The sequence below is a fragment of the Maniola hyperantus genome, chromosome 17 (genome assembly GCF_902806685.2).
Source record: "Maniola hyperantus chromosome 17, iAphHyp1.2, whole genome shotgun sequence".
In the NCBI taxonomy this organism is placed as follows: Eukaryota; Metazoa; Arthropoda; class Insecta; order Lepidoptera; family Nymphalidae; genus Maniola; species Maniola hyperantus.
Window position 1 is genome coordinate 8515881 of NC_048552.1, and position 12461 is coordinate 8528341.

A 12461-nucleotide genomic window follows, 5' to 3' on the forward strand; every position below is an offset into this window, starting at 1 on the left:
CTATTGTTTAAATTTGTTCTGTGCACTAAAATTTAGAGTCCTTAAAATTCATGTTCCGTCCTTTTTTAGCAATATTGAAAAGAAAAAGATGCAGATACACTAAATTCCGTTTAGAGAAGGACAACAGAATCGCGGCGCCACTCTATAAAAATGTGACCAACAAAAATAAAAATAATCAAGGCCACGGCAGATCCTCGAGTATAAGTTTTTGAATAAAGCCAATTTGTGTCTGTCTATATTAAATAAGATATGGATTTCCAAAACATACCTCAGACTGTTTCTCGTTTTCCGACGACTCCATAAGATATATTTTCTTTGTGATGAAATTTTGCATCGCCTGCAATTCCGTAGCGTCTGATATTATCTTGTCCGTTCTATCCATAAACTCGGATGTGCCGGTCAAATTGAAATTTGAACTAACGGGTCCTTTAGACTGGTCCGTCGTTAAATTATAAGGAGACTCTTTGTTTAACATTATCCGTTTTCTATTTTTGTGACGGCCTCTAGACGCCACGGTTACGGGGCTGGGGCAAGGCATTGTGATGACACCTTTATTCTGTATGCATTTAGTGTGATAGAGCTGTTTGCAATCGATGCATCTCTGGCCCTGAGTGATGAATGCGTCGATCGCTTGATGGCAGTAAACACATTTATCCCCTTTCGCGAATCTCGTGCCTTTACGAAACCTGGGAATTGAAGGTTTGTGGTACATTACTCAAATCGGAAATCATAACGCACGGATCACTCACCAGTTTGACAAGTTTTTATTCGGCAATGTATCTAACACCCGTATGCACAATCATTACTATGAAATCGCACAGTGTGCTCGAACGCAGTGTGGATTCCACCAATCAGATTGTCGAAAATTGACGTGACAAAATAATCTGATTGGTGGAACCACACCCTGTGCGTTCAAGCGCACTGTGAGACCTCATAGTAATGATTGTGAATACGGAGGTAATTCTGTTGTTCACAAGGTCTAAGCTAAATTGACAGGTTTGAACCTAGTGCTATCTATCCTTTTCCTTAAGGATCATTATGAAAGAGATAGCATTACATTTAGACCTGTCATAGAGATTGTGGATTCCGCACAATAATTCGTAGCAAGAGGGGGAAAAGGCAAACAACGACGATTCAATGGCTGACCAAGTAGACATTTTTTGTGTTTTTTGTGTCGAAAATTATAGAAATATATTTTTTTAAAGAATAATAACCATATTAATCTAACTAAGCGTAAAGCTAGTGCTAGGGGTAGGTACGACAATAGTGCAACGGTAGGGTTCGAACCACCGACCTTTCGGATTTCAGTCCGCTCCTTTAACAATGCGACTTGTTCGTTACCTGTGTCCTGCAATACCAAACAGTCCATTGCCAGTTTGACCGATGTAATCTGGTGTAGACCGCACGGGGGCTCGCGGATCCGGCGCAGGGTCGGAGTTGCGTCTTCGCAACGTTTCGTTGCCCACCACTGATATTTCTGACGCCGCGCTAACAAAAAACAACGTATATTATGAAAGCTATACACATAAACCTTCCTCTTGAATCACTCTAACCTCATTAGAATCCGTTGCGTAATTTAATAGATCTAAGCGTACAGAGAGACAGACTTAAAGCGGGAAGCGACTTTATTTTAAACTAGCTGATGCCCGCGACTTCGTTCGCATGGTTATAGGTTTATAAAAATCCTATGGGAACTCTTTTATTTTCCGATCTAAAAAGTAGCATATGTGTTAATCCAGGGTATAATCTATCTCAATTTCAAATTTCAGCCAAATCCGTCCAGTAGATTTTACGTTAAAGAGTACCAAACATACATACACACAAACTTTCGCCGTTATAATATTAGTGTGATACTATGTAGAGATACCACTCACCGTTTGATATCGAGATGGTCGGGTTGGCGGGGTATGGCGAGCGGGGGCGGCTCGGTGTCCACGCGGTCGGGCGGCAGGCGGCGCGGCGAGCGACGCGCGGCGCGCACCGGCGGCGCGGGCGGCCCTTCCGTACGACAGAGGGGCACGCATACTATAAGTAAACGTACTTCTTTTATCATAAGGGTTTAAATCGGACATGCCAAAACATACGAAAACTTTCAGTCTCACTGTTTTGAAGCAAAGTACAGTACGCGATAGGTCGAGATGGCCATCGGGGTATGAGACATGGGGACGCCCCACACAGCCGCACGTCACCCGCGCTATCTCGCACCGGGACGGCGCGGGGTCTGTACGGGTGTGCGGGGCGTACCCACCCCGATTGCCATCTTGACCTGTCGCATACTATAGTAAGCACCGGACTCCGCGAGGTATAACGGGTAAACCTCGGCAGTGTACGGCAATGCAATATTTTCAGCTTTATCATATATCGGACCTATTTTAAACGACAAGCATAACGTATTACTGACTAGGTTCCTGCGGTAATGAAGCGGTGCGGGGGAGGTGTGATGACGTGACGCGAGAGCTCAATGATTCGTCAACTTGTGACAACTGTCACTCTCCCGCACCGCTCCACTACAGCAGGAGCCTCCTCAATTATGCGCTATATCTTCTTCTTCTAAATATATAAAAGGATTGACTGACTGACTGACTGATCTATCATCGCACAGCTTAAACTACTGGACGGATCGGGCTGAAATTTGGCATGAGGCATCCGCAAAGAAAGGATTTTTGAAAATTCTACCCCTAACGGGGTGAAATAGGGGTTTAAAATTTGCGTAGTCCACGCAGACGAAGTCGCGAGCATAAACTAGTAATCTATAAATGGTGTAAGGTCGATGATCTTTGTCAGCCCTAGCACAGACTACAGTCTATTCGGGCTGCAAATTGCAAACACCAGTCTCAGTTTTTATCTAGTGCTTTGGTCTAACAGTGGTGTAAAATATTCACTTTCCATTAAGTCTATAAAATAAAAATACATTTAAATAAAATACGTATAGCAGCACATTGTGGCTAATACCGTTGTACACAATCTCTAAACTAAAATGACACGTCTAAATCTATTGCTAATCCTTTCATAATGTTGCTTGCGGAAAAGGGTAGCACAACCTATTTATTTAGTTTAGTTTAGAGATTGTGTACAAGAGAATCGGCCCCATTTTATGTGTAAACTTACCGTAATAATAAATAAAGAATTCTATTAACACACTATAATAACCCATCACTATAAACGTCAGGATCACTCCTAAGAGACAAATAAAATATTTATAATCCCAATAAAAATCACCATCACAAAAATTCGTCCTAAGAATGACACGCGAAAAACACATAATTGAAGCACGACAAACAACTAAGAAATGTTCCTAAAATTGTTGACAAATAATAGTTTTCAATTAGAGTAATAAATCTTTTGTTGCCAATACGGTAAACATGTTTTTAAGTAAACATTAGGGATTATAACGGTTCACTTGCTTCCAGACTTATGTCTGCGTAATTAATTAATTTACTTCCATAATTACAACATTAACTTTTGTTAACTGACAAAGACGATGCTAGATTAAGATAAGACCTAATGTCTTATCTATCATTATAAGAAATATTTTCCAGTAGACATTACTCTATTTTATGTTAAAAAATTGAAAAATATTTGTAGTTTACGCATTGTGACGTCATTATTCGCTTTCCGTGCTGGGCCGACAATGGCTTGATGTTGATGATAATAACACGTACCTGAGTCAGAACTGGTGTCAGTTCTATGAGGGTCCCGGTGGTCCCGTTGGTCCCGTGAATCGCGCTGGTCTCTCGGGTCCCGGCGTACCGGCGGCAAACTGTGAAGAGCTCGGCCAGGGGGCTCTAGTGTAGTACTGGATAAACTGCGCTGGTATACTTGGGGAGACGTGCGTCTGTTAAATGGAGCATGGCAAAATCAAACACACTACAAGACAGGCTAAGCTAATACATTCGTATTTTATAAAGTGAAGAAAAGTGTGTGTGACACGACACGTAAGCACGTATACGTTCGCGACTGGTTGAAATGGCAATCGAGGTATGACATCCGCGCTCGCCTGCACCGGGTTAGCGCGGGGGCTGTGCGGGTGAGCGGGGCGTTCCCTCCCCGATTGCCATATCGACCTGTCGCATACTATAGAAATGATAGCAATATACTAAAGCCGGGGCTCGACCGCGAAATGAGCGAGGTCATTAATGAGTCCGTTTAACTCGCAACGATAATTGCTCTAGAAAAATGAGTCTAGCGGAGCGGGCTGACTATGGAAATTATCGTTGCGAGTTAAACGGACTCATTAATGACCTCGCTCATTTCGCGGTCGAGCCCCGGCTTAAGACCTGTATACCCTATCCGCGGAAAGAAGTTAATATAACGCTCTAGCTGTTACGTTATCTCATAAAAATGATAGAGACCAAAATCTTAGTGGCGTTAACTATTTTGAGACACTAATCAATCACAAACATGTTTTCAAAAAACATTCGAAATTCAATTCGAAAATGATTCCAAAAAAAATCGAAATTCAACTCGAAAACATAGTTTCGTTTTTGATTGGTTGGTGACTCAAAATGGTCAACGCTAATTGAGATTTTTGGCTTTGTCATTTTTATGGGATTACGTAACAGAGCTGTACTCACTTCTTTCAGCGAATAGGGTTTAGTGTAGTTTAGAGATTGTGTACGCTGCACAGACTCAGTCACATTTGATAATCATACCTGGAACTGCTTTTAGTAGTGTCGGAACTTTCCGCAGGACTCCAATCGCCAACTTGTCGGAGGTATTCTTCGCTACTGCTCGCTATTGATTCAGCTAATTCTCGCTCCCGAATCTGAAAAAAAATTACGTGTCGTTACGTGAACGGTGTAATGTCACAGAATAAAATCTTACAGGAGGAGCAAAAAAACTGAATAAAAATTGTTGCTTTACAGTAAGTAGTTGTACCGTTTTGAATTTGACTCAACTTGACTCAATTTTAGGCTGTTTTGCTTGGAAATAAGTTCAAATTTGTTGATCGAAATTTTGGACTCAATTTCAGTAGATTTTTATGCCCTTTTTTTGGAAATGAGTTTACATTTGGATATTTGGTGGGCCAAAAATATATTAATATTTAACAAAAATAAAAAAGGGTTTTGATCAGAAGTATGATTGTACCGATTTATTCACCAACTCCTGAACTATAAATAACGCTTTTCGCAAATAACTCAGCTTGAATAGCTCAGCTTGATATTTTCCTACATGATCCGTTACTTTATAAATTAATGAGATAGACCAGAATGTGTGAAATCTATCAACAAGTCGAGATGTTTTGTTAATTTTAAAACACACAAAACGGATATTTTGGGTCAATTGTCGAATTTGTAAGATAAAATTGATGTAATCTATTTAAAGTGATAAAAGATAATAATGAATTAGGTAAACTTAAAACAAAAACTACGAGAGTTCCAAACATACCCTGGTATGAGTAAAGTCCACGAAAACTTCAGCCGGGTATTCTTCAAGCAGGTCCTTTGAGCCAAGGATCGAAAATTCAGTTGCCCAAGGATTATCAAAAAAAGCATCATTCAAAAATTATTCTCTTCAAATGTGTTTACCTTATTCTTCTCTGCCATGAGATAGTTCTGGTCGATCCTGAGCCACAGCAGCTCGTTGGCGAGATCTTCCGCTGTTATCTTGTTGGGCCACGCAACTATACCCTGAGGGTATTTGTTGGTATTCACGTTCCAACTTTCATCGGGCGACGATTCGTTTGCTTCTTGGTGGATTAAACTGTACAAAAGTTAAACTGTTAAATTATAGCGTATAAGGAGTTTTATATCTCTATATATAAAAATGAATCGCTGAATGTGTTGCTGATCGCAAACCTCGAGAACAGCTGAACCGATTTCGCAAATGATTCTTTTTTCATATTATTCCTTGAAGTACGGGGATTCTTACGGAGAGAAAAATTTTAAAAAAATCCTGAAAAATAATCGACTGTTAGGCGGTACGAAGTTCGCCGGGGCAGCTAGTTCCAAATTAAAAAGAACTGATACGTACACAAAACTTTAAAAAAAAATTGGCAATCGCCATACATACGATCCATACTCAATATCCACTCACCTTGGGTTTGATTGCTTCAACGGCAACTCCGTTATGTTCTGAGTTTTAGACACTCTTCTTTTATTGTACGTTTGCGCTGTCGAGCATTCTATTAGGTTATCGCGTTTTTTCTCTATACTGTAAAAATAAATTTTATAACATCATGTTATATGAACTTTCATTCATGAAATAATTTTTTTTTAAGCTATTAAGACTTTACCTTGCTATTGGCAGTGATTGTGTCGCTCGAAGCTGTCTCGTTTTTTCCGCTTCTTCTTGTATGAGCATATTTCTGAAAAAGGGAAGTGAAATATACTATTCTATAATATAGAATAGCTAAATACGTTTTTCTCAGACTTTGTTTCTTCTTTATTGTTATAAAAAACAGATTTAAAAAAAACATGAAAAATCTGTTTTAAAATAAATTAAAATGCAATAGGCACTGTTTCCAGAGCGATTCGGCTTGAAATTTCGCCGGTTACGCAATTTCGATATGTATTTAAAAATGGTTTTCTGACCATAACCACTGCAAGAACTGTGAATTATTATCGAATGACATCTATTGTCGACTTCGAATCAAAGAAACCAAGAAGCCTTTCGAGTTAGATCGACTCCGTATGACATTGCTTGAGGTCCTAATCCCCAACATCTAGGATTTCGATTTAAAATGGCGATAGGACAATTACTTACAGTTGCTTATCAATAATATTCTTCAGCTGTTCAATACTGGGCGGCCGGGACTTGAAACCATCGGCGTCTGGAGCGAGTGTGGGTTTACTCTCATGCTGTCAACACATCAGGGGTGATTTGTACATGTGTGTGTACTACAACACTTTTAAATCGTTTCTATGATGAAATTAGTAGGACATATTAATATTTATCACGAAAAGATTAGATCTGTTAACACGGTTTTGTATTTTACAATAATGTTGTGAAACATAAACACAGTGGCGCTGCCAGTTTGGTGACCATCCTGGCGACACCACTTTATGTATAATTTACATTCAAAGGTAGGGGAGATGGCGCCTATGTCAAAAATAAATTATTTCTTAGAAATTAATAAATAGAGGGGTATTTCAAAATTCGTAAAATTCACGCCCACTCTTAGTTTTAAGTTCACTAACCATTTTAAAATTTAATTTAACAAAAAAGTACGTCTGTGTTTATAAATTTATAAAGTCACATCTATGTATTTCATAGAAGCTCCCATACTGAGCGTTTTGACGATTGATAAAAAGTTGTTGATTTGACTAGTAGGCACCATCCATATTGCATGCTCTTCGATTTTTAAGATTCTCAAACATTCTAACAACAAAATATATAAACAAACACAGTTATTTAACAGCAAGTTCACGAAAGTTGAAACTATGCTAGTTGGTTTAGGATTCGTAAAACCTGCAAGCTCGATTGACGCTTCGCAAAAACTTGCGTCATAATTCGCGATGTGAATACACATACCGTATCGCGTCACGCGATTTTGCGGAGTGAAGCTTCTTCTTCTTCTTGCTGCTCAAATTAACCAACTTTTACAAATTTTTGAAAAGCGTCAATAGAACTCGCAATTTTTGACAACTCGATGTCGTTGGCTGCGGCGAGGTTTTGAGTTTCGACGACGACGACAAAGTCGGGCAAGTTAGATTTATAGTTTTTCAACTTTCGTGCCGTGTTCGCTATTTCCTCGCACTCACCTTGGTCCTTATTGGTGTTATCCTCCTCCTAAGTTCCGGCAGAGTCTTCCTCAGGATGAACCCTCGGGAGGCGGCTTGGAAGAGTACGACAGCGTCCCGCAGTCGCAGGTACCACCGCCGCACGCGACTGCCGCGGAACCACGCTTGCACTCGGATCGCGGCTTCGTGCCGCAGCACTAACCATTGCCTATCCCACAATAATCACCAAATCAATGGCTGATTTTTCAATTACAAAGTAATCTTTGAATGAGGACTAAACTTGACGTTTGACATTTTTTAGTCATGAAAATCAAAATGGCTTAGTTCGTTAGTTAAAGTTTATTTGGAGATTCAAAACAAAAGACTTTTACAACTTTTTTCGTAGGATTATGAACCAACTTTACCCAAACCCGGAACCTACTTGAGATATAAATTTCGATGATGGAAAATGAAAGCCATACCTGCAGTATCCCTGTATAACGAGCGAAGCGCGGCGCAGCGCCAGAAAGCGGCGACGTTCAAGCACCGCGCGGAACCATCTCTGGATTGTGATGATAGACGCCATTATCTGTTGGTGCAGCCGGTACTCCAGTTTTGTTTGCTCGCTTTCTCGCATGAAGATCTTTGTTGCTCCTGAAAAAGAACAGAATGGTACGTACTTAATTGAGGACAAATAAAAATAATATGTTAATCGAACAGACAAAATCTAAAAGTAATGTTATCACAAAATTCCCTGCAAAAATATGATGCCATTTGATTTTCTAAGTATTTTTACACCATTCAAATTGATTACACAATGGTGCTAAATAGCTTATACATTACCAAATTGAACTAATAATGGAATTGGAATTGGAGAAATTAAATCGACAGATCTGAAAATGCCATTATTTTCACAATTTCCCTTGTGGGATTGTGTACAAGCGAATCAACACTTATGACGTTGTTTTGTAGAATTGCAAAGTTTTTCTAGCGGGATTATCCTAAACAAGTTATGATATAGAATATACATAGATGGTTCTAAATGGAGAAATTGTTCAAAATAGCTTTTGATAAAACTTCAGCCTGGTAAAACAAGTGTGTACATGTTTAATTAAAGAAGACAAAGCCAACTTACCCAGCTGATAGTTATCTCTATCCAGGTTCAGAGTAGCGAGAAAATGCCGTACATCAGTCTGCGAACTCAACAACCCCTTAGGTAGCAGGATACGGTATAGCTGTATGAACTCTTCATACGTGAGGCGCACGTTGTATCCCGCCTGCCTGATCCGGACTGTTTCCAACATGCCAGTATAGCGCAGTTGTCTTTGGACCGTTTCCTCGTCGAACACATTTGGTACTTTATCGCTGTTTGATTTTATACATCTGTGAATGAAATTCCAATTATATTATCTTTTAAACATCACACAACAACACAAAGCCTGTTATCCTTGAAATTCGTTTACAAAAACGAAATTCGATATAGAGTTCCTTACATCTATCTATCTATGTAAAAGCCAATTAGAAAACTCGTGAAATCAAAATAGGCAGTACCACTTTGCAATAAGATTCATTTTTTTATTATTACAATAAAACTTAAAGCTAGCCTTATCTAATTACTATATAAATCATGACCGCGTGGAATGGTGCCAAGAATACTGGCTGCATTTCCGCGCTGGACAGCCAGGCTGATCCGTTGCGCAAAAAATGAGCCAGCCCTTCTGTCACCAGATGAGGCTATTAATCGCGGTGAATAGATATATAGATTATATTATATATATTATATTATATATATATATATATATATATATATATATATATATATATATATATATATATATAATAGATTCATTTGAATTTGACTATATTATAAAAAACTGCGTATTCCGTTTATCCACCCGAACCGTAGGGGATACGAGAGTATACTAGGAAACGTGTCCGTCTATCCACCCTGGACGGCAAATCTTTATATTTTTTTTTTAGTCCGGGGTGAATAGTTTCCAAGTGTACATTCTAGGGTGGATAAATGGAATAAGCCACAAACACAAAAAAAAAGTTTTCGGGATATGCAAACTTGCACTAATGATAGTAATCGCTAAATAAAAATCGAATAGGAAGCCATACAACGACAAACCTTATAAAAAATGGGTTGGCTTGATTCAAAGTCTCCATAAGTGCTGCAAGCGAGTGTTGGAACTGGGCAGCCACAGTCAAAGGCTGTTTTCTCTTCCCTGCGGGCGCGGCCGTGCGTCCCGCAAGTGTCTTCACACTCTGCAAGTTTTTCAACCCTTTCTTTGCCCGCTCTCTGGGTCTGAACGACTTGTTTTTCCTGCCAATCGACAAAATCCTTCAGGACCACAAACTTCGTTGACTACGATCCCGACCACCGAAAAAAACAGTGATGTATACATTCATGCGCTCGTACATTTACTATTTTGCTGTTATACAATAAAATATCCAAATTATACAGTTGATATTTGCCGAACGATATTTAAAGCTGTGATCTATTAGTTACCATAAAATACATTATAGTTATAATGATTAAATAGTTTTGTATCCCATATATTAAGACAATACATAAACCTTAGAACCAATCGATTAATACAAAAAAGAGAAAAGAAAATTATTAACATGTAACCACCACCGCAACAGACTTAAACCCAGTTTAACGTTAATTCGATAAAATACAGAAAAACGAAAATTCATCAAACAAAACCCTCGCACAAACTACGAACGAAACATAATCATCAAATTTTTACTTTAACATCCGTCAAATATATGATAGTGTCGTAACACGCGTATTTGTGATGATGATGAGGATGATTATTGTGGCAGAAACACTAAAGAATTAACAAAATAAAATATAGGGGTTTAAATATTTTAGTTTAGAGCCTGGCCTGCCTACATATGTAAGCAGGCCAGGCTCCAAGACATCCATGAATAAACGATATCCGCCATTTTCTTTTTTTCTAACAGCTATAATAATAACTGGCGTCAATACAAACAAGTGCAGTATGAGAAAAGATTTTCAAAGGGTCACATTTACAACTTTGATAACTTATAGGTATCTCGGGAACATGACACTTTGAAAGATTTTGTCTCATACAATACTTATTTGTATTGATGTTAGCTATTGATTGATATAGGTTTTATGTGTGGCCGCTATTTTGGAAATAAATAAAAATGGCGGACTACTAGGTAGGCCAAAATCTTCTGAGTCCTTGAATAATTGTTTCGCCGCACCGTTGAAAGAGTGAGATATTTTGTTTGTTTGATGAACGGATCGCAGGAGGGTGGAGAGCGGAGACAGACAAAGGCAAGGCAGAAACAGCAGACAGAGACTACAGTCTACGGCAAGCGGCACTGCAGTGTGCTGTCCGTCCTATAAAGTGTAAAACTGCAAAAATTAGTTTGAAAGTTATTGCCCAAAAACATGGGCATTTTCGAAAACTGATGTTTCTAAGAAATAATGCTACGCAGGACTAAGGGTTTTAGTTTGTTTTTGGTTTAATCATACGTAGTATTCTTTTTAGAAAGAATTGTTTTTTTTTAAATTTCCACATTTTTTGACAATAAATTAAATACTTTTTGCGGTCAAACAGCTATTGAGTGATAGGACGACAGCGTGAGGCAGTGCGCACTGCACAGAGGTGCGCAGGCGCAAGCGGTGCGCACGTACATGACAATGAGGCTGGCGCGCTGCAGCACGTCGGCGTCGTCGAAGCGATCGTCGCGCTCGCGCTCGAGGCGGCGCGTGCGCGTCTCCGCGATCCTGTAACTTTTCCCTCCCCCGCGCCCGCGCGCCGCCGCCTCGCCCCGCTGCTTACTATCGCCGACCCGAGCCTTGCTCGCTCTACCCGGGCCGACAAACAAGGCATAATACTGAATTAATGGAACGAAAACAAAATTAAAGGAACAAAATAAAACCAGACGTTAGGTGCCGTCGAGTACGCATGCGAGACCGTGTGCCGAGATGAGAGTGCGCTATTACGGTTCTATAGTTACGTGACGTTACAGTTTGCTAACAGTGAGATGTTCGACTAGGATAATCAATAGGCTGTGCTTAAGTTTATTTCGGTTTCGGTAAAAGCGTCTTATAATAATTCCATCGTAAAACGAGTTCAGATTATGGGGATCCACACTATGAATTTATTCCGACAGGTGGCGCTTAAGCGGACCGGCCATAAAGGTAGTACCTATATCATTTGTGGAACCGGCCTTAGAGCCCTCGCCCACGGCGACTTTTTGTAGCGATGCTGTCGCGCGTTTACTAAACGCACGCCAGCATCACTACTAACGCGTGTTAGTCGCATTTGCAACGCGCTACTGCATCACGACTGTATCAATGCAAACGCGCGACTTTGTCGCATGACATCGGGGGAAGTACGGAGGGAGGGTGGCGCGTGAATAGAGAACCGAGCATCAGTGCAACATTTTTTCTCGTTTGCATCGACACAGAAGCGCGACAATATCGCATTTGCATCGCGACTGAATCTGAGACCGTGGGCGAGGGCACACAGCTAGCGGCCGCTTCGCGACTGTATCGATGCGGACGCGCGACAGCATCGCTACTGTATCGCTACAAAAAGTCGCCGTGGGCGAGGGCTCTTACTGAGCTGTCAAACGCCATAATTTTTCCTCAGGTCATTTTATATATCTTTAAATAATTCACGAAACAATCGTATATTGTATCAACAATTCTTAGCAAAGTTAGCAAAGAAACAAAACTAACAATGTTGATTGGCGCCCTCTGAGATCAGTTTTGCCTATGGATCCCCATTGCCTACGATTTATCGAAATATC

General features: G+C 40.0%; 1 protein-coding gene across 8 annotated transcripts in view; it reads right to left on the minus strand.

Annotated features, from left to right (window-relative positions):
- The window catches only part of LOC117990118 (unconventional myosin-IXa-like), a 49258-nt gene that overhangs the window by 10292 nt on the left and 26505 nt on the right, over positions 1-12461 (minus strand). For 4 of the 8 annotated variants that reach the window (XM_069504268.1, XM_034977568.2, XM_069504269.1 and 1 more), the window contains 14 exons: positions 11338-11511; positions 9793-9987; positions 8797-9044; positions 8144-8315; positions 7704-7890; positions 6706-6800; positions 6236-6307; positions 6037-6153; positions 5529-5703; positions 4653-4765; positions 3663-3835; positions 1875-2025; positions 1342-1488; positions 269-686 (listed from right to left, as the gene is read on the minus strand). In XM_069504268.1, coding sequence (XP_069360369.1) covers positions 269-686; positions 1342-1488; positions 1875-2025; positions 3663-3835; positions 4653-4765; positions 5529-5703; positions 6037-6153; positions 6236-6307; positions 6706-6800; positions 7704-7890; positions 8144-8315; positions 8797-9044; positions 9793-9987; positions 11338-11511 — 2437 coding nt within the window. The remainder of the gene's footprint in view (positions 1-268; positions 687-1341; positions 1489-1874; positions 2026-3662; positions 3836-4652; positions 4766-5528; positions 5704-6036; positions 6154-6235; positions 6308-6705; positions 6801-7703; positions 7891-8143; positions 8316-8796; positions 9045-9792; positions 9988-11337; positions 11512-12461) is intronic. The other 4 variants (XM_069504273.1, XM_069504271.1, XM_069504272.1 and 1 more) reach the window with 1 other exon arrangement.